The following is a 19,921-nucleotide window of genomic DNA, read 5'->3' on the forward strand; positions in this document are numbered from 1 at the left end:
TTTATTTTTTTTATTGTTAGTTACTAAAAGTGGTTCTCAAAATGATCATCCCAAGCATGAGACATAAATACGAAGTTATTTGGTACCTGGGAGCAATGATATTCCAGTAAACTAAGGAACATTCTTGAATGTGTATTAATAGGAAGCAAAGATTCTGGTATCACAGTTAATATTCTTTTTGTGGATTGTTTTCAATATAGATTTCTTCAAACACTTCGCAGTTGGGTGGTGCTGAGCCCATAAAACGCTGTGGGAAGTCTGCACTCTTTCAACTGGCAGAGGCAAGTTTCTACAAATATATTGAAACAAGATTTGGGGAAAAGAAATCACAAAAAGTTAATCCATAAGTGTTCCTTAATTTGAACCATCTCACCTTGACCATAAAGCATGTTCTGTCCATTTTTCAACATTATAGAGAGTTAACCTTTAATTTAGGAAGATGGATTTTTGCTACCTCAAGTCATTGAGCATTGAAAAAAAGTTACCTATGAAGATTGCAGTATCTGTCTCATAGATAGTATTTAAAATCAGTTTTTGTCCCTCATATTGGTTAATTAAATCCAGCCCATACACAGAAGAATGAAGTAGGTCATTTTCTTCTCTTCTGATTCTTTTATAGCATCTGTAAATCCCTAGAAGGCTCTACTTTTAAATCAGGTGGTTGATGTTTTAATTTTTGTTTTTTTAGTAAACAGCCCTTATGACATGTTCTAAAATCTATTTTTATAATACCTATGGGTTATGCATTTGATATGACATGAGTATAAAATGTTACCATTCTTTTTGCAACACAGAAAATGTGCTTTCATAAAGCTTGTGAGGAACTGAGCTCTCCTTTGGTGGGAGGATGGGTTGGAGGAGGAGGATGCTGGAAGATACTGTTCCTAGGGTGGGCACAGTCTACGGCTTTCACATCTAAGCTGTGACCACTCCTGCCTCCAGGAACATGTGGAAGAAATGTCTTTAGCACCAGGACATTTTAGTAGCAGTTTTTCTCTTTTGGTTCAACAAATTAGGAAGTACCAAATGGATAATCAAATCTCTTACATTAAACTTTTAATTTTTCTCTCATTTTTCTGGCTTCCTTCCAGTGAGATTCCTCTGACTTCTTTTATGAGTGATAAGGTTCCTTTAAAATTGTTGTAGTTTATTGAAACTTATTAGGTAGGCATATCATTTTCTAAATTTTATGATACCTTAAATCATAAAATACAGGAGTTTTAAATACTGATATCTTTAAATTAGGCTTTTAAAGTCTAGCCAGATCCAAATCATAAATCTAAAAATAAAAAGTTCTGATATAGTAAAGAAGTATATAATGAGTGAAACAAGTTGGCCCATTTTTGTCTTATGATTAAGCTGACATGCTCTTGCATAAGACTAATATAGTCCCAAATAGAGGGCTACAAATGGTGGAAAACTCTAAGAAAAACCTATGAAGATAGCAGTTCTGAAAGGAACTGAGTGAATCAGTGGCAAAGTACTAGTTGAGATATAACTGCAACAGTAAAATGATCTGGCAAAAGGAATGCCTTTGGAGTGAAAGTTGTAAACAAGTCCTAGTAGCCAGACTAAGGTCATGAATTTGTCTAGAATTTTAAAGACTATATAGATTGTCAGAACTATTTATTTGAAAGAAGTGGTTATTTTTCTTGAATAATAGGAATATAGGGCCTTCTGCTTTTCCTTTGTTATATAATTCTATACACACACACACACACACACACACACACACACACACACACGCTTTCATTATTATACTATGTCTTCATGAAACAGTTTTGTGTTAAAAACTTATGAACCTTTGAGGTACTTTGTGCTGTGGGTGGTGCTAAAGAGATGAATTTGTCTTCTCATTTTCTTTCTTTGATGTAACAGTCATGAAAACTATTCCCTATTAAATCAGAGCTCATTAAAAAGAACTTTCTTCTAATTTGTAGGGATGCATCCCAAATATGAAACAGATGCTATAGTTTAACAGATGTTTGAGTGCTGGTATCATAATTTAAAGGGGTAAAATGACTGAAATAAACCTATTCCAATTATAGTAAATCAGCTTATTCTCAAACTTAGTTTCTTATAATATTCAAGTAAAAATGCATGCTTTTGATGAAACAGGGTCGCTAAAAAATAATTTACAAAAAATGTATTCCTACATTCTTATTTCTACCACATGAAATAATACCATAATACTAGTATAGTATGTTTAAAGTAGCATCTTGAAACCTTCCTAGTTTTTAATTAAACGTAAATATGTGCACAATGGTTTAGTCAACAAGTCCAAATAATCACCACTAGAAATGAGCTTCACGATTTATTTCATGTATATTTGATATTCATTTTTCTTTAACAAAATACAGTATTCAATTATTTCTGATACCTCTTTAAGTAAATATAACAGGATATTGAGGGGGATTTTTCCTTTTGCCCAGAATCAGTGCTGTTATATCAGATGTGAAGAAACAGCTGAAGCAGCTTTACATTCACACATTTCAAAGGGAGAGCCACCAAGAATCCACCTTCAATTTGGACCAGACCCTTCTTTGGGGATTTATAAAGTCCCTTCCCTCACCACCACCCCCAAATTATCCAAAATAATTTGGCTTTTCCTTTTGTCTTATGGAGGAAAGGAGGGAAATGCTTTCCATTTTTCATTCCTGTGCCCTGTCAAGCTAAGTGAAGGTGGCTCTAGGGAACCGCTGTTCAAGATTGGGGTGGTACATGCAAGAAGTGTCTTCTCATTCTTTGGTGAAAAGCAAATGTTTTTCCAGAAATAGGTTTATTGTTGTACCCTACACCTATCTAACCAAGCTAAAAGATAACTGCAAGAAGTTGACAACAGGGAGAAACTTGCAGTGTCCCTGCAGTTGCAGTTTTGGCATAGTAAGGACATGTAGGTTTCCCAGGGGTCAAGTGGACAAATAAAAAGTAGTTCAGCTTGATCAGCCAAAAGCAATCAAGAGCAAGAAACCATGGAATAAGGCAGTAAGGGGAGCTGGGATGGGGAGGGGTTGGCAGAGAGAGGTGTGGCACAGTCAGGGAAGTCGGCAACAGAGAGGCCTTCACTCAGGGCTCTTTGATGACCTGCCATATGCAGGAGTGATATTCAATTGGTTTGTACCAATACAACTGTCTTGGTACTAAAATACAAAAATACTTCCTAGTATTAGTAAAAAGCCTATGTATGACCCAAAACCTCTAAGTGCAAGAAGCAGCTCGTCTGCCAGCATCCTTAGGCTTCCCTGACCATTCCAGCAACTGGAGGGCACAGTACATGGCCTGCAGGACTGTGTTCCAGCCCTCAGGCCACGTCTCTTCTGTTTGGTTGGCACTCCTGCCTGTTAAATATTTTGAATATTTCCTCTGCTCTTGGCATCCCCTGAGAAAGTCATTCAATCTTATGCAGAGTTAACAGCAACAAATGAACAAATAAAGGCATATCCATGGACAGTTAGTTTTATTTCCACCATTCCCCCTTCCTAATACCAGAGGCTTTAGGTCTTCGGAAGGACCTAAACTCAACATCACCAGGAGACTGGAGTGGGAAGAAGAGTTAATGAGCAGATCTCCCCAAAATAGGAGGAGTTGGTTGCAAGAAATGTCTTCTGCTTGGCAAGAAGCAAGAAATATTTTAGGCATGTATTTATTGCTGTGCAGTGTACCCACTTAAGCAGATATAAAGCAAGTTGGAAGAAGTTGGCATCAGAGGGTGAGAAACTCAGATCATCCTGTACTCTTAATTTTTGTCAATGTAGGGACCCTGCCCCGCTTCCCGGTCCCTGGAGCCAGGATCTGCCCTGGGGAAAGAAGAGAAGGTCCTGATTCAGGCATTTGATTGGCATTTTAAATGGTGGTCTTTTAATAGCTGAAAGTGACCTGAAAATTCAGGGATCTGTTCCAGGTATTGTTAAGGAAACTGCTACTCAGTCAGGAAGGGAGATTTGGCATAGTACTGCTGGGTGAGGAAATTGAAAAAATTATGCTTTATGTTACCTTCATGAAGTATGAACTATTCAGTTAATCGGTTAAGTTACACACAGGTACTATATTGTTCCTCTCGTTTTGAAGTAAATTAGGACGCATCATAAAAAGAACAGCAAAACGTTTCCCCAGAGATCATATTGTGTACTATAGTTGCTACAGTTGCAGGACGTTCTGAAGAAAATCAGAGACACCTTTATCTGCATGTTTCTGCAAAGAAAATTACTCCCTTTAGGATCTCTGGAGCAGTGCAGTTTATTCATTTATGCTAACAATAATTATCGAGAGCCTGCTACATGTCAATAACAATGATGCTGCCAAAGCTACCTCTTTGTGTATGTACACATACTTTTAGTACGAAAAAATAACCTTTAAGATTTCTTGTAAGATCCTGATATAGAAACTTTTCACCTCTGAATACAGTTTTGGTGTTTTGGAGTGTTACTAGGCTGGAACATAATCCTCAAAATATTCTTTGTTTTACTGCTTATTTTTCTGAAAGAATCTTATTATTCTTTAAAAACTTTAATAGCGGATTTTACCTGCAAGTAAGTTTTATTATCTAACTTAAGATAATAATGACTAACATTTATTGAGTACCTACCATGTGTTGTATACTGTTTCAAGTACTTTATATGTAAGCAACCATTTAATCCTCACAGCTGTCCTCAGAGGCAGACTTTATCATCACTCTTCTATAGGCTAGGAAACTGAAGCACATAGAGGTTGCCTGACTTGCCTAAAGTCATGTGGACACTAAGTGAGCCAAGGTGGGAATGCAGGCAGTCTGTCTCCAGAGCCTGTGCTGTTAAACACTGGACTATTCTTTTGCCTTGTTTTAGATTAATAAAATACTGTGTAAATTGCTTCTTATAGGAGTTATTATATATAGGAGTTATTCTACTTGTTATAGAAGTATCCATGGAAGATACTTTACACATTTGTATGGCTGAATAAGATTACATATTATTTAAGGCTACTGTCAGAGTAATGGGGCTGATATTTTCTTTTTTAAAGATGCCTGTTCTTTTGAAATTGCTTAGATACATCTTATATCCTTAAATAAATGCCTATTTGTGAATGTACTTTGGAAGATATTTTTAAGAGTTACAGGAAATTATGATATACAACCATAATTTGCCCTCAAGGAGCTTATTCTCTAGCTGTAGAGAGATAAGATATGAAAAGCTAATGAATAAGAAATAAGTAATACAAACAATTTCATGGGAAAGTATGTGATGAGATAATGAATTTCTACTTGAGTGATGAGTGACACAGAAAATGAGTGTATTAAGCCAGGGAAGAGAGAAATAATATTAACAGGAGTGTTCTAGGGACCAAGCACTAAGAAAGAGCTCAGATATGGTTCTTGTTGAAGAGTTGTTTAGGAACAGAGGTTGAAACTGGCAGCATTTTAGCTGTACTCAACTTGCATAGATGCTTACTTTGGCCCACATTTTGTTGATCTGTACCATATTTTAAATTTGAATTAGTGACTAATATTTTAAAACCACACTTAAAAAAAAAAACACAGATTTCTGACTTCTCATGAAAATTTAGAGGATTTGGAGATACTGGGTTAGATCAGCCTTTCTGCATGAGAATAATTGGCCAGAGCTGATTAGTGGCTACCTCCTTAAAGAGGCATTTGTTCTCCAAAAGCCTCAGCCCTCTATTTTCCCTAATAAGCCCTAACCCCGAAGCCAACAGTCACTAACGTCATCCACTTACACTTGGCCCTCTTCTTCTCTTATACACCTGACCACCCATATGCAGTATAGGTTATCACTTCTGCATAATTAAACAGAGAGATGGAAGGATGAAGGCAACCAAATGTGAGATATGTAAATGGCAACAAGTAAATCAGACTGGCAGGTGTAGAGGACTGCGCTATGAAATTTATGGAAGATGAAGGTGGAATGTAGCTGCTGGTCAAAATTTGGAAGATGATTAGTGCAGAGCGAAGAAATTTGTGCTTGGAAGTAATGAGGAGCCATTGGGGTAGGTATATGCAGCGATGAAAGGAGCACTTGGAGAGATTCACTTGGCAGACAGGTACACAAAGATGAGAACAAGAATTGGGGCCTGGCCATGGGAATGGAGGCAGAAACAGATAGCCGGGAGGTTATTGGGGATTCGGTAGGATTTGGCGATTGAATCAATGTGAGAGGCAAAGAAAAGGAAGAGTCAGAGATGACTCCAAGGCTCCCTGACCTTGGAGCCCTGCTTCAGGGAGCCTGGACGTTTGTGAACAAAGGGGAGGCCTTGCCAGTAGAAAAGAAGAGATAAAAGATACTTAAGGAGAAGGAATAATTGAGGAAATCTTAATTCTAAGGGCAGAAATTGCTAGCTAATTAGACAGTTTAGTTTGGAAGGCAGAGACCCATTCCTCGGAGCACAGATAAAAGTAAGACAGTCACTGTACAGTTGCTGGCTTTGGACTGTGGTATCCCTTGTCTGTGTTATACTTTTCTTCTTAATCTCAAATTGTGGAACTAGTTACTTGTTAAGGTGGAGTTGAAGGAAGAGGATGCTGGATTTCTCCAGATACACTTATATATAAAAGAGCAGGATTATAGGTCTGGTGAGTCTAAGGAAACTGAAAAGTTATTACCCTAAAAGGAAGAAGACATTTTCAGAGCCTCAACTGTATAGTTTTTCTCACACTCTTATGTGCGAAAGCCACTTATAATTAAAATGAAATAATAGGTAAGGATGAATTTATTCTGGTATCTGTACAAATTTAATCTTATGGAAAGTAATGGCTGGCTTTAAGAAAAGCTGAATTATGATAAAATTGTAGAAATTATATACCCAAATTGAAGAGAGGAATCCCATAAATAATTTTACTTGGTTGTGATCCTTCCAGTCACGTTAGCTTCCCCTACCACTCCCAGTTAGCAATGGTATTTGATTGTTTTTTGACTCCATTTGTTTCCTGTCCTCATGTGCATTGTCTCCTCCATCCTGGTGTAACCCCCTCAAGCCAGAACATCAACCTGCAGATCTCACCTCAGTTCCTCCTCCTAAGGTATTATATAAACAAATTTTTGATACTTAAAGTACATTTAAGAGGACTTTTTTTTGAAAGTGGTATGTTTCTTTCCCTACCTTTCTTATTTCATGTTGTGTACCATTTTTAGAGAACTCCAATTCTAAAACTTTCATCTCATTCCCGGTTGAACCATCTTAGTTTTGGAGGAACTAAACTGTAAGAGTGTAACATAAGACTGCCTTTAACATCTTTTGGGGAGACATTAGCAGATGGCCTTATGGAGCAAAGGACACCCCCACTTCATCCTAAGTCTTCCATAACAGCAATAGCGAGTAAAGAGAAACATTTAAACCACCATTTCACCTGGCACTATTGTTTCAGCAAACCAAATAGAAAACTTTTTAATATGCAAGATTTTAGTGTGGAGAAAAGCTTAAACCACTGTTCTGTGACCAGTTATATTTTACGATAAAGAGAAACAAATTTTCTTAACACTCTTTATTCTCAGAAACTGTCAGCCAGTGTGTTTTTTTATGGCAAAAACATTCTGGTTTTATTTAATTATGGGGAAAATGTGCATCTTGGAAAATACTGCTAAATGCCATCCTAAGGTTATGTCTGCACTGTTTTGGCAGATGATAAGCCAGTACAAAATTATTGTAAATATACCTTGGCTGCAAAACATTTGTTTTGTTCTAAAAAGAAGAGATTTTAAAATTGAAACTTCTTGATTAGTGTTAATGGGTCTGTTTTCACAGCTGCTTGTTTTTAATTTAGCTGCCTCCTTTATAATAGGCAATGAAAGACAACATATAGTTAAGAGTGAAATAACATGCGGCACATTTTGGAACTACTTACCTATTTCTTAGTACCATTTGAATGGTTTCTACTTCTATAGTGTCCTTACCTGGTACACATGATTTATTATTTTTTGCTCATTAGTCGTTTAAAGCAAAACATATTAAAGAAATGAATCAATATCTGAACATTTGTCAAAAGGAATATATTTAAAAATGTCTTTGATTCAAAAAGATAAAAGCTTGGTAGCACTTTTAAAGTGAGTCCCCAATAACAAACCCTGAGACTAAGTTGCAGCCTTGCCTGAACTGAAAATGGCAACATTCCTGAATCCAGGAACATAAAAAAAATAGCCCATTTCACCTCTTCACCATGTTTCCACCATGCTCCCAAGTGTTTTCTTTATATTCGTTTTGAAGAGAATAACTTGTTATACATCTGTCCAACACATACATCCTTTGGCTCTCGTTATCAAATACTGACTTTCGGTTTCCTTTTGGGAGTTAGTTACATTCTTTTCAGCACATCACTGTCAGACCTTCCTGATTACACAAAACAGCAAGGAACCTCAGCATGATTTCATTTGACAGAGTTAAGTTAAAATATTGGTGAGTAATTATCACTGGTGTTCTTGGGAGCCTAGCTAAGGACAGTGTGACTACTGACCTTGCAAAAAGTGGCCTGGTCATAATTAGCATTATTTTATAGACTCCTAAAGTAACTCTCTCCTTGTATGAATCAGAATGCATTTTCCACTCATCATATTACCTCAGAACTAATGAATCATTCAATTTAACATGACTATCTGTTGAATACCTTCTTTTTGAAAGGTACTCTGAGATTCACGGAGGAGAATACAAAGGTGAACAAGATACTCTTTGCACCCCTTGAGTTTGTAGTTGAACATATGGGTTTTAAAATTAAGATAAACTTAACAGTTATGTACAAAATGGAGTTGTACCTGAGGGAATAGACAATAAATATCAAGTTATTTATCCCAGCATTTGATTTAAAACATTAACATTTTAACTTCTTTGAACATAGGCATGGGGATTCATTCTATCCAGAAGGTGTCCTGCATACGATTTTGCGTTCTCCTTTTCAAATAAGGTTATTGTTCAACTTAAAATATAATAGAAGAATAAATTATCATTTACCAAGGCATGTACTGTTTCAAGGCTTAACTAGCAACCAACCCTCTTTTGAGGGTAACTTGACAAAATTATTAACAGACATGAATTGTTTATTTGCCACAATGAAGTTGTATTCACTTGAGTTCACAGTGATTTATGTTCTTACATGTCTTTTGTATGCTTATCTGTGTATGTCCTTGCATATGTGCTTAATAGAGTTTCTGTGCACATTTATAATTCCCACCAAAATGTTGATATATGTACCAAAGGTAAGTTAAATACACTTGAACCCAAAAGTAGAACTGAGGTTAATTATATGGTTCAGAGTTTGTTATTGACAGAAAACTGACTTGAGGTCTTCCTGAATCTAATATTGTTGTGTCTATTTATATTTCCAATTGTGGAATCATTCAACCCTAGAATGAAAAATTAGAGTAAAGCACTTAGACTGCCAAGGCCACGGCATGCTATTTATGACATAATATAAATATTACTATTAATAATGATTCTATATGGAATAAGGTCCCATACGGATTGGCTATCACAATATATTTTTCTTATGCTGTACGGGGCACTATTCTAAGTGCTGTTCATGTACATCTCATTGAACCTCACAGTACTCCTAAGGTAAATGATATTAACATCTGTATTTTCTACATTGGGAATGTAAGGCACAGAGTTGTTTAGTAAAAACGAGCTTAATCACTGGCAGAGCCAGTTTGCAGTGCTAGACAATTTTATTCTAGAACCCCTTCCTTTTGAAATTGTCTCTCAGTATAGAATTTGCTCACATTTAAGAGTGGTGGCATCTTATAAGAGTTATCACACCCACAACTGCTCCCAAGTTCTGTTCATTTCATGTGGAATTGCCTAAATGACAGGGGGATAAACTACAAAAACAAGAACCCTAGAATTTATCTTTAGTGAATTTTGTATTCTGAGACAAGAAACTAAAGTGCTTAGAAGAAGGTGGCCAACATAGCCATAGAAAAATGTAAAGACAAAAACCATTGGGCATTTTACTCACCACATGTTTAACATAGTTACAGCTAAGAATGCTCCAAATGTTCCAAACATATGCCCCAGACTTAAGGAGAAGTGACTTTCAAAAAAATTCCAGAATGATACATGGAAATAGATACTAAAATGTAATAAGGCCCAAAGGGATGATGATCTGTCTCCGTCTTCCTTTACACACACACACCACGATCTCAGTAAAAGAACAAATGAACTTTTTTCAAAATGTGCTTAATTCCTGGAAACTTCAGAAAATTATTTCTAATAATATGTTTGAACTCATAGAAAAGAAAGTGGAATTTGGGGATTTCGAGGTTTCCCAGAATAAGTCATTGTTAAATGTGCTGGACCCGAGTCTGTTCACCCTGCACGCTGCCTTACATCCCAGGGGACTGCAGACTGCATTTCCTTGGCCCACATGTCCCCTGGTTTTCAGCCTGAGTTCAGCCAATGGGATGATACTAGGGGATAAGAAGTAGGGAGTATGTGGGTAGGGTGGAGGGCAAAACAGAGGCAGCATTTCCTTGTGGATCCACCTCCCTCCAGATAGACCCAGAATGGTTACAATTCCCATTAGACACCTGGCCCCGGGGCTTCAGTAACACTCTTTCCCTCATTTGTGCCTACTGTGCTTCCTGTGGTGCTAATTCCCAGGTTGCCTTACCACCTCCCGTTTCGGTGTCTCTGTTTTTCATCAGCTGTGTAACCAACCTATTCTTTGCATTAGATTTCTCTGCTAGAGATGCTGGAAGTGGTTTCCGTCTGCTTAGTGAAACCCTGACTGATAGACAAACAATCATCATTTTCTATTTTGGTGTGGTTACAAAATAGGCAAAGAGAATGTTATTGGCATGCTGTATCCAGTTTTCAGAGAGACTTTTGAAAGATAATCTTACAATGTCCTTGTGAACAAAATAGGAATTTAGACCGATTTTAAAAACTCTCCAGTTGTTGATGTTTATTAACATTCAAATCAACCTGATTAAAGATGTCTAGAAGTTTGCCAGAAGGCTCTGTCCTTAGTTATGTACTACTCAACATTTTATCAAAGAATTGGATGAAGACACAAATAGCAGACTTACTAATGTACATTCCACAAAGCTGGAATGGCTTCATTTAGATTTCAAAAGAACAGACTTTTGTAAGGATAAGTGGAATATCTTGCATCTAGGTACAAAATATATATATATTCTACGAATATAGACTGTGAATCCAATACAAGCCAAAACTGTGACCTGCCTGTTAAAAAAAAAAGTGGTAATAGTAATTCATCCCTGGGCCCTGCTAAAAGGTATGTAGTGTCCCTATCAAACTGACAGTAGTTCCACTTCTCATCTAGAATATTACAGCAAGGCTAGGAACATAATCTAAGAATGATATTTCCAAATTAAAGTATCCATTTCTCCCAATCCTTGAAAAGCTTTGTCATTGACAAATCATGTTCATACACATTTGTTCATTTTTACTTCTCGATCAACGCAGTGCAAGAGATACTGTTTCTCCATTTCACCTTCTCTGTTTCCTTAGATGGGTTCAAGTCCAAGTTGCACAGTTTACTGTGTAGCCTTAGGCAAGCTGTGGTGCTTGATCATGAACCCAGTTCTTTTCAAAAAAATCCATTCTCCCTTCAGGACACCATACTGCATCTAGATAAGAGAGACCCAACTTTTGAAACGTTAGGAAGCGTAATTAAAGGCTATGACAAGCTATTCAGGGAACTGGGAACATTGTATCAGGCAAAGAGACTTATGGGAATAGAAACTCTGTCTTCAAGTATTTGAAATTCTTTCACATGAGAGAAAAATAGATTAATTTGTGTGTCTTCAGAGAAAAAAACTAGGACCAGTGGGTAGAATTTATAAAGTGATAGATTTTTGCTCAATATTTTAATTTTTTTCCAACTGTACTGCCCTCTACAATGGAATAATATGCCAGCTACCTTTGTGTAATTGATTTTCAGGGATATTGTAGTAAAATAAATTCCTGCATTGGAAGGGTTAGAGTAGATGACCTCTAAAGTAACACCACACTCTAAGAGTCTGATTTGTTTGTTTTTTGTTTTAGATTTGATTAAGAAGTATATTTGTGACATAATTTTTTATTAAATTATTTGTTTTTAATTTCACTTTGAATGATATAATTGTTTCTTTTAAATAATTTAGGATTATAATCTACTATAATTATAATAATCTATTTGTGAAATGCTTTTAAGAGCCTGAAACAAGGAAGTAAAGTGTGACTAGTGCTCAATGTAATTACCTATATAAGAAATATTATACTATTTCCCAGAATACATCCCCAGAGTGAATGTCTGCATTTGTTCCATTTCAGCCCTAGTCTAGAATCGTATCAGGGGTGATGAAAATCATTTTGAAATATATTTGAACAGAGAATAGAGTTTGCAAAGTATTATTATGTTTGCTAAGATAAACCTGTGCAAATGCACAGTCAGCATACCATTGTTAAAACCAACACCTATATGATAAAAGGTCCTTGAAATGAGTTATTAAAGATGGGAAGAGTGATAGTGATTGAAAAAACCACAAAGTTTTTTTTAGGGTGCCTTTCTCACCCTCTTTCCAGAACTAATATAGTTCCTCTCCCCACATGGGATAGTTATTTATGAAGGACAAGGATAATTGAGAAAGGAAAAGAGAAATTATTTTTAAATTGTTTAAAAAAAAACAATCCAACAACTTCACATTCTGCCATGAAAATAAAATATGCAGGGAAGATTAAATGTGTCAATGTTTCAGAGTTAACTGAAGATAAAACTTTGCTTTGATCTTATTTCTGGCTAGGTTTAATAGAGGAAAGTTCTCAGTTCCCTATAGCCAGTAAATGTTAACTTCCATGAGTTCTTGAAAAAGACAGCTGCATCGTGAATCCTTAATATTTTATATCTTTTCCGTGAATGATCTGAAGAACTGGGTACTCTTGTCATATTCATTTCTTTAAAACTTGGATTGTCTGTCTCCTATAATTCACCAATTTCTTCCCAGACTTACTAATCATAACATAATTCTTACAGAAAGATTTGTAATGCATTGAAAGGAATAGGAGAAAAATGATGTAACAGAGCATCTGATATTTTATTCAATATATTATCCATTTTAAAAATGAATTTTGCAGATGTTAATGATCTCTGACAACTTGCCATTTGACAAGATGGTGATTTTTTTTAAATGGATCATGTGCTGTTCATGTGCTTGATTTTGTGTTGGTTCAGCAAGCTCCAATAATCTTTCTCCTCTAAGTTGCTAATGCAATGTAGATAAAATAAATTTTGCTAAGGATTCCTGTGCTGCCCTTGGCCCAATAGACATTACTAGCTTGACTTCTTGATAAATTCCTCAAAGGCAGAGAACCCAGCCTTATTGATCTTTGTATCTTTAGTGAGCTCCGTGGGACCTGGCACTTACGAGTCGTGTAATGAGTGTTTACTGAGTTTTAATGAAGATTAAAAACTGCGTTAGTCACTTAACGAACTCCCTGGGGACTAGATGTATTTTGGTATTCAGGATTTTTCAGATTTTGGAAAAATGATACTGTATATGTACTTTAAAGTATGTAATCCCCCAATGCTTATTAAAATATATGAATATTCCAATAGCAAAAACATATGAATGTTCACATTCAGTGAGATACAGATTAAGACTGTTTAAACATCAGCTAAGGTCAGGATTTGTAGCCAAATGAATTCAGATAAGATTGAGTGTGCCCCCAAATGAGTTGTGAAAAACCTTTCCATTTTCATGGCTTTTGTGGTTTTTTAGCTGTAGATAAGCATATGTGGACATACAATGTTGTTTTTTTTAAAAAAAGAACTGAAACATTCTATAGATATGAATTATGATGATGTTTCTAATTTCAAGTATATAGGTAGAAATTATTCTTTTTCTCATTTTCCCAGGAGTCATCAAAACAGTTTTCGGATGATTTACTAAACACTACCATATGTGTGTCATCTCATTTAGACCTCACAAAATCCTGAGATAGGCTTTCACGTTATCATTTCCATTTTACAAAGGAGACAGAGGACTCAGCGGAGTAAAATGACTCATTCTAGGTCAAAAGCTAATAAGTAGCAAAACTAAGATTCCAGCCAACTCAGATCTTTTAACTCTGGATCCCATATTCATTCCATCAAATTGTATTTTCGTGTGAAAAGCTTCTGCTTAAGTTGGAAAATGAGAATTCAAGTATATGCTTATCTAGTGTTAATGAATATATCTTAATGCCTAAAGCCTTTTGTTAATTTGAAGCATTTAAGTTCTTTTGGCAGAAGGATACTGATTATTCTGAAGTTTGAAGTTTATTTTGATCATTTTTGAAAGGGAATATTATTTAAAAGTTTAAACTAATTTTGAGTATGGACTAATAGAGATATTTTTTGGTGTCCTCCCATTTTTGTTTTAACTATTTAGATGTGCCTGGCATCCGAGGGGGTGAAAATAGAAGAATCAAAGCTAATAAAGGCAAATGAATCAGATGGTGGAAGAATTAAAGAATTAGAGAAGGGAAAGAAAGAAAGGGATATAGAAGTGGAAAAAACAAATGAAGCCAGATTACCTAAGGAAGCAGAATTTGAAACAGCAGCTAAAGAAAATGTAAGAGATTCTAAGGAATTAAGAAATTTTGAAGAGCTGCAAGTGGATGATATAATGGCTATAAAAGTAGAAGATCCCAAAGAAATAAAAAAGGAAGAATTAGAGGAAGATCAAAAATGTAGTCACTTCCCAGATTTTTCTTACTCTGCCAGTAGTAAGATAATAATAAGTGATGTTCCTAGCAGAAAGGATCACATGTGCCATCCTCATGGAATTATGATCATTGATGATCCCACATCATTAAACAAACCAGAAAAGCTAAAAAAGAAAAAGAAGAAAAGCAAAGTGGACCGACATGGAAATGATAAATCCACACCGAAGAAGACTTGTAAAAAGAGGCAGTCTTCAGAGTCTGACATTGAGAGTGTCATATACACCATTGAAGCTGTTGCAAAGGGAGACTGGGGCATTGAGAAACTTGGAGAAACTCCTCGCAAGAAGGTCCGCACGTCCTCAAGTAGCAAGGGAAGCATTTTGGATGCCAAGCCTCCAAAGAAAAAGGTGAAATCAAGAGAGAAGAAAATGTCAAAGGAGAAATCCTCAGACACCACCAAAGAGTTAAGACCTCCAGATTTCATCAGTGTTTCTGCCAGCAAGAACATTTCTGGTGAGGTGCCAGAGGGTATAAAAGCAGAACCATTGACCCCCACGGAGGATGCATTACCACCTAGCCTGTCAGGACAGGCCAAGCCCGAGGACAGTAACTGTCACAGAAAAGTAGAGACTTGTGGCTCCAGGAAATCTGAGAGGTCTTGCAAAGGTGCTCTTTATAAAACCCTGGTGTCCGAGGGCATGCTCACCTCTCTGCGAGCGAATGTTGACAGAGGTAAGTGATTTCTACAAATCTAAAAAGGAAATACAAAAACCAAGTCTAATTTCTCCTGTAGACCCACTGTAAAGAAAAGTCATAAAGAACAATATGATATCGAAATAATTTATTACATTTCTATAGTTCTTTATGATTTATGGATCATATAAATATACATTTGTCATTTTACTTACATGTTTTCTAGCATCGTTAAGAATATTCATCTTGTAGGCAGTTCTTGGGAAACAGGTATTCAAAATAATTCAAGTGATTTTTTACTGGCATGGGCTTTTTAGAAGGATCAATATTGAATGGTTGGAGATTCTAGTGTGGTTTTAAATCTGATAGAAAGAATTTCCTACATGAAGGAGGTATGCTTGGCAGAATGTTGACCTCTAGTTCCTAGAAGTAAGTGATCTGGCCTTCTCTATTGGGTAATCAAAGCTGTAATGAAAGTGAATGGATCTTTAAAACACGACAGCATCCAAAAACCAGTTGTTCCGTAGAGTGCTTCATATAAACTCATCTATTTTAAAATATATTCTCTGACTACAGGACTACCACTTGCCTAGCTAAATTACAACGAGATGAGTGAGTCATAGGTTTAACAGTCCTTCAGTGAAGATACTTAGGAGTACATAGTTCTCCAGGGATGTCATTCTAGTGAGTCTGGGAAATCAGAATTGTGCCCACCAGCAAAGGGCTCCCACACCTTAGGCTGATTCTCCAATAGCAATAACCAGCCTGTTTCTGGAGTCGCACAATACCTAATCTCAGAGATTGTAGGTGAATTTTTTGCATTTCCATTATTAAAGGTGATCCAATATAAATCACTCCTAGGGGATTCTGAAGTAGTTACAACTAGCATCTGGCAAAAGAAACTTAATGGGTCAAGAGGTCACTAGGGAAACAACTAAGATGATTTCCCCCACCCCACAAATATATTAAACACATCCTTTCTCTTGAATTTCCTTAGGGAAACGAAGCTCAGGTAAAGGAAACTCTTCTGATCATGAAGGGTGTTGGAATGAAGAAAGCTGGGCATTTAACCAGAGTGGGACCAGTGGGAGCAAGAAGTTCAAGAAGACAAAGCCAAAGGAAGACATTCTCCTTGGGTAAGTGCCTATGTGCCTGGTCAGCTGCACTGCACAGACCCCAAATGTGGTAGGATTTTCAAGGTAAAAGTTTTCTGAGTATTGGTTCAGCATTTACTACATCCTTACTAAGTACTGGAATACAAAACCAGTGTATCACTTAATTCCTGTCATTAACATAGTTGTATATGGGATAGTGTCATTCACATTTTATCTGGAGTGGAAAATAAGTGGCTTTCAGACTTAGGACTGAGGTTGAATCAAGGTCCACCATGTATTAGTGGTATGACATTGTGTATATCATTTAATGTCTTCAGGATTCGTTTTCCCTTCTAAAGCTTAGAATGGATATTATATTAAGTATGTTTACATTTTGCCCCATTTGTATACCATATATTCTTCGTTCAGTATTTCTAAATATATGTACTTGTGTTTACAAAATGCCAACTGAAAAGTGTGAGGGTAAATGAAATTATACCTATACTTCTGAGCCTCTTGTGTTTAAATCTGGTTCTATTGCTCTAAGATAAAAATATTAGGTTGAATATTCTAACAACAAGTTGAATTAATGTATTAATTAATGTAGTGAAATGTATTAAGCATTAAGCATACATTGAGATAAAATCATTAAAAGATTATTTAATTTTTAATGTTATGCCAAATGACTCTGAATAACAATCTTAACATAAGCATTTTGTTAGTAAGTTAAGAAATCCAATACTTTAGGTTGGTGAGGCAAGTATCTGCAAATTCAGTTGTACTGTTTAGAAAAGCCTCTGAGAGTTCTTATTATCCCAATTTGAAAAGAATTCATTGAATAGAAATAAGTACATTTTTATATTCTCCTTATTTTTTCATAAGTGTTTAAAAGTATGCAAATTTTATGCATTGAGTGCGTGTAGTATTTGTTCATAAATATTTGCATTTCTGTTTGCGGAATATTTTTTCCTTGAAGTTATAGTGCTTTAAAGTCTGTTTAATTCTAAAGCTCTATCTAAGTCCTTACAAAGCAGGAAGGTAGAAATTATTTCCCATGATCATGTTTCTTTGAGATTATTTATATCCAGATTTATTTTTTATAGTTGTACATATTTCCTTTTTCCTAATATTTTAAGAAGTCCTAAGTACTGCTAATTAGTTTTATTTAACATTATATTCAATGTCATGAAAATCCTCACATTTGTCGTTGTCAATACCCTCAAATGCAGAATTTCCAAAAAAGTGACTATTGAGCATCCCTGCAAATGCCATGTGTCTTTTAGAAGAACTGCTAATGCCATGTGGGTGTCCATGTAAAGAGAACGGCAGGTCTCATTGGAGGCAATATGGGTTCCTAGGGGGAAAACAGCAGGCATTAAGGCTCCCCAATAGAAGGTTCTCTGCCACTTCCATTAAGAGCTACTGAAGCTATAAGAGAGACTTTTTCACTAACCTTCTTTGAGGACCAAGAAAAGTGAAACAATCTTTTGAAAAGATGTCCCTGAAAAGAGATTGATATGTGGGCTTTTGTTTTGGTTTGGTTTGGGTTGGCTTTTTTGTTTTTAGTCATTTCTAAGGAAGCCGCATACATGTAAATGAGAGAGTGGTTTTTTTACAGGCTTAAATCAACAGTAAACCTTAGGGGTTTTCGTTTTTTTCCTTCTTTAAATATTGGCCTGTCAGGATCAGACTTTGGCTTTACCTTGTTTAGAATTGCCAACATAGTACCTGAACAGTGAGAAATGCAAGTTGCTCTGAGATTTCTAAGTGAGCATTTTAACCACTTTTCTCAAATGTGCTACTTGTTGAGTTAACTGTAGCCAAGAAAAATTCACTCGGTATTGGCTTCTTTAAGAGAAACATTTTTACAGACTTCTTCAAGAGAAACATAAATATTCTTCTTCTCATTATTCCCCTTTCAAAAAAAAATAAATCCCAGCGTACCATACCAATCACATCTCACATTTTCATGTTTTTCTTTTGTACATTCAGAGTATTTGAAAAGTTCAAGACTTATAGGTAGCTTTCTGATATCTGATTAGTATCAGATAGTATTTGATTTTCTGGTGCTGTAAGTATTTTCTTTAACTGAATACAAAAGATGGCTTTTTTAACTGAGAAACACCCCCTACCTCTTGCTGCTTTAATATAACTTAGTAATAGCCCTTTTCTGTTGACCATTCTGATGGTCCTGACGGTCTTATCTCTGCTCCCCAATTCTTGCACTTTCCTCCAAAATTGAGACCAATTTTAGGAAGAAATATCACAAGTACATATCCCTTTGCTGGCAACCTAACACATTAATTTCTTGTAAGTTGGTAGGAATAGCTGCTCCTCACTCCCTATTATACCCTCCATTTTCCATCTACCAAGCACAGTGATACTCCCACAGCTACTCCATCTGCGTGGGTTGCATCTTAGCTAATAAGCTCACTAACTGAAAGCCAGCAGCCAGCCCAGGGATTTCCCAGCTTTGATGGTGGCATTTCTGAAGTCATTTCTGGTTTGAGTTATAGCTGTGTTGCCTCTCTGCTAGTGTGTTCGTTGAAATTGGCTTTACTTTGCTCATTTGAGTGCTTTATCCTCATCGTAGACAGCACTCCAGAATTATTTTCTAATATTCAAAATTTGTGTGTGTGTTTTTTAACCAAGCGCTAGTCAATAAATATCTTTTAAAAACCTAACCTTACAAAATTACCAGATTGCATTGATTTAAGCTTGCCAATATATACATCTATATTTGACTCTCTAGAATGAGAAAATGTCTAAATAGAGTATGCTTTGTACTGAACTTTATAAAAAATTCCCATACCAAAGGAGAGAATGGAAAATTCCCCACTTAGAAAATATTCTAATATTTTAAATGGTGTTTCAACTTTTTTTAAGGTAATAATATAGCTTATCTTGTGGGCTTGCTAAAAATACTGTGTTAATAAACCCTCTCAAGCATTTCTGTAAAGACACTTCTTTCAGAACGTGGAATTTACTATGTCCTAATTCTTAGGGACACTGTTCTCAAATTGAATACATTAAAATGTATCTTGTATCTGTTATATCTGTTCAAATATTTATATCATGTGCTGATTGATTTATCCTCTTTTTATTAGCTCAGCAAAGCTGGATGAAGAATTTGAAAAAAAATTCAACAGCCTCCCTCAGTATAGTCCTGTTACATTTGACCGCAAATGTATACCTGTCCCAAGAAAAAAGAAGAAGACTGGAAATGTGTCTTCAGAACCAACTAAAACCAGCAAAGGTTAGATGTGTGCTACACCTTCCTGCAGTGTGGTCAGAATCTCAACTGCACCCTCTGCTGATCTCCTGTGTCTCTCTTTAATATATGTAATTGGATTTAGAATTGATGTAGTAGTAAGTTAAAATTCTGCATTGCTGTCCAAGATTATCTTGGTCCTTGCCTCCCTTTTCTCTCTCCCTTCTTTCCTTCCTAATTCTCCCAAGCCTCTGTCTTTTAGCATCTCAGCCTATGTAATTGGCCAAGGTGTGGT

The 19,921-nt window shown here is 36.0% G+C and overlaps 1 protein-coding gene across 17 annotated transcripts in view; it reads left to right on the forward strand.

The window, feature by feature from the left end:
* The window catches only part of BBX (BBX high mobility group box domain containing), a 312,533-nt gene that overhangs the window by 263,569 nt on the left and 29,043 nt on the right, over nucleotides 1–19,921 (forward strand). For 16 of the 17 annotated variants that reach the window (XM_037835075.1, XM_037835081.1, XM_037835063.1 and 13 more), the window contains 4 exons: nucleotides 201–281; nucleotides 14,352–15,360; nucleotides 16,319–16,457; nucleotides 19,523–19,671. In XM_037835075.1, the coding sequence (XP_037691003.1) occupies nucleotides 201–281; nucleotides 14,352–15,360; nucleotides 16,319–16,457; nucleotides 19,523–19,671 (1,378 nt within the window). The remainder of the gene's footprint in view (nucleotides 1–200; nucleotides 282–14,351; nucleotides 15,361–16,318; nucleotides 16,458–19,522; nucleotides 19,672–19,921) is intronic. The other variant, XM_037835094.1, reaches the window with a different exon arrangement.

Source organism: Choloepus didactylus, chromosome 1 (assembly GCF_015220235.1).
Source record: "Choloepus didactylus isolate mChoDid1 chromosome 1, mChoDid1.pri, whole genome shotgun sequence".
Taxonomy (NCBI): Eukaryota; Metazoa; Chordata; class Mammalia; order Pilosa; family Megalonychidae; genus Choloepus; species Choloepus didactylus.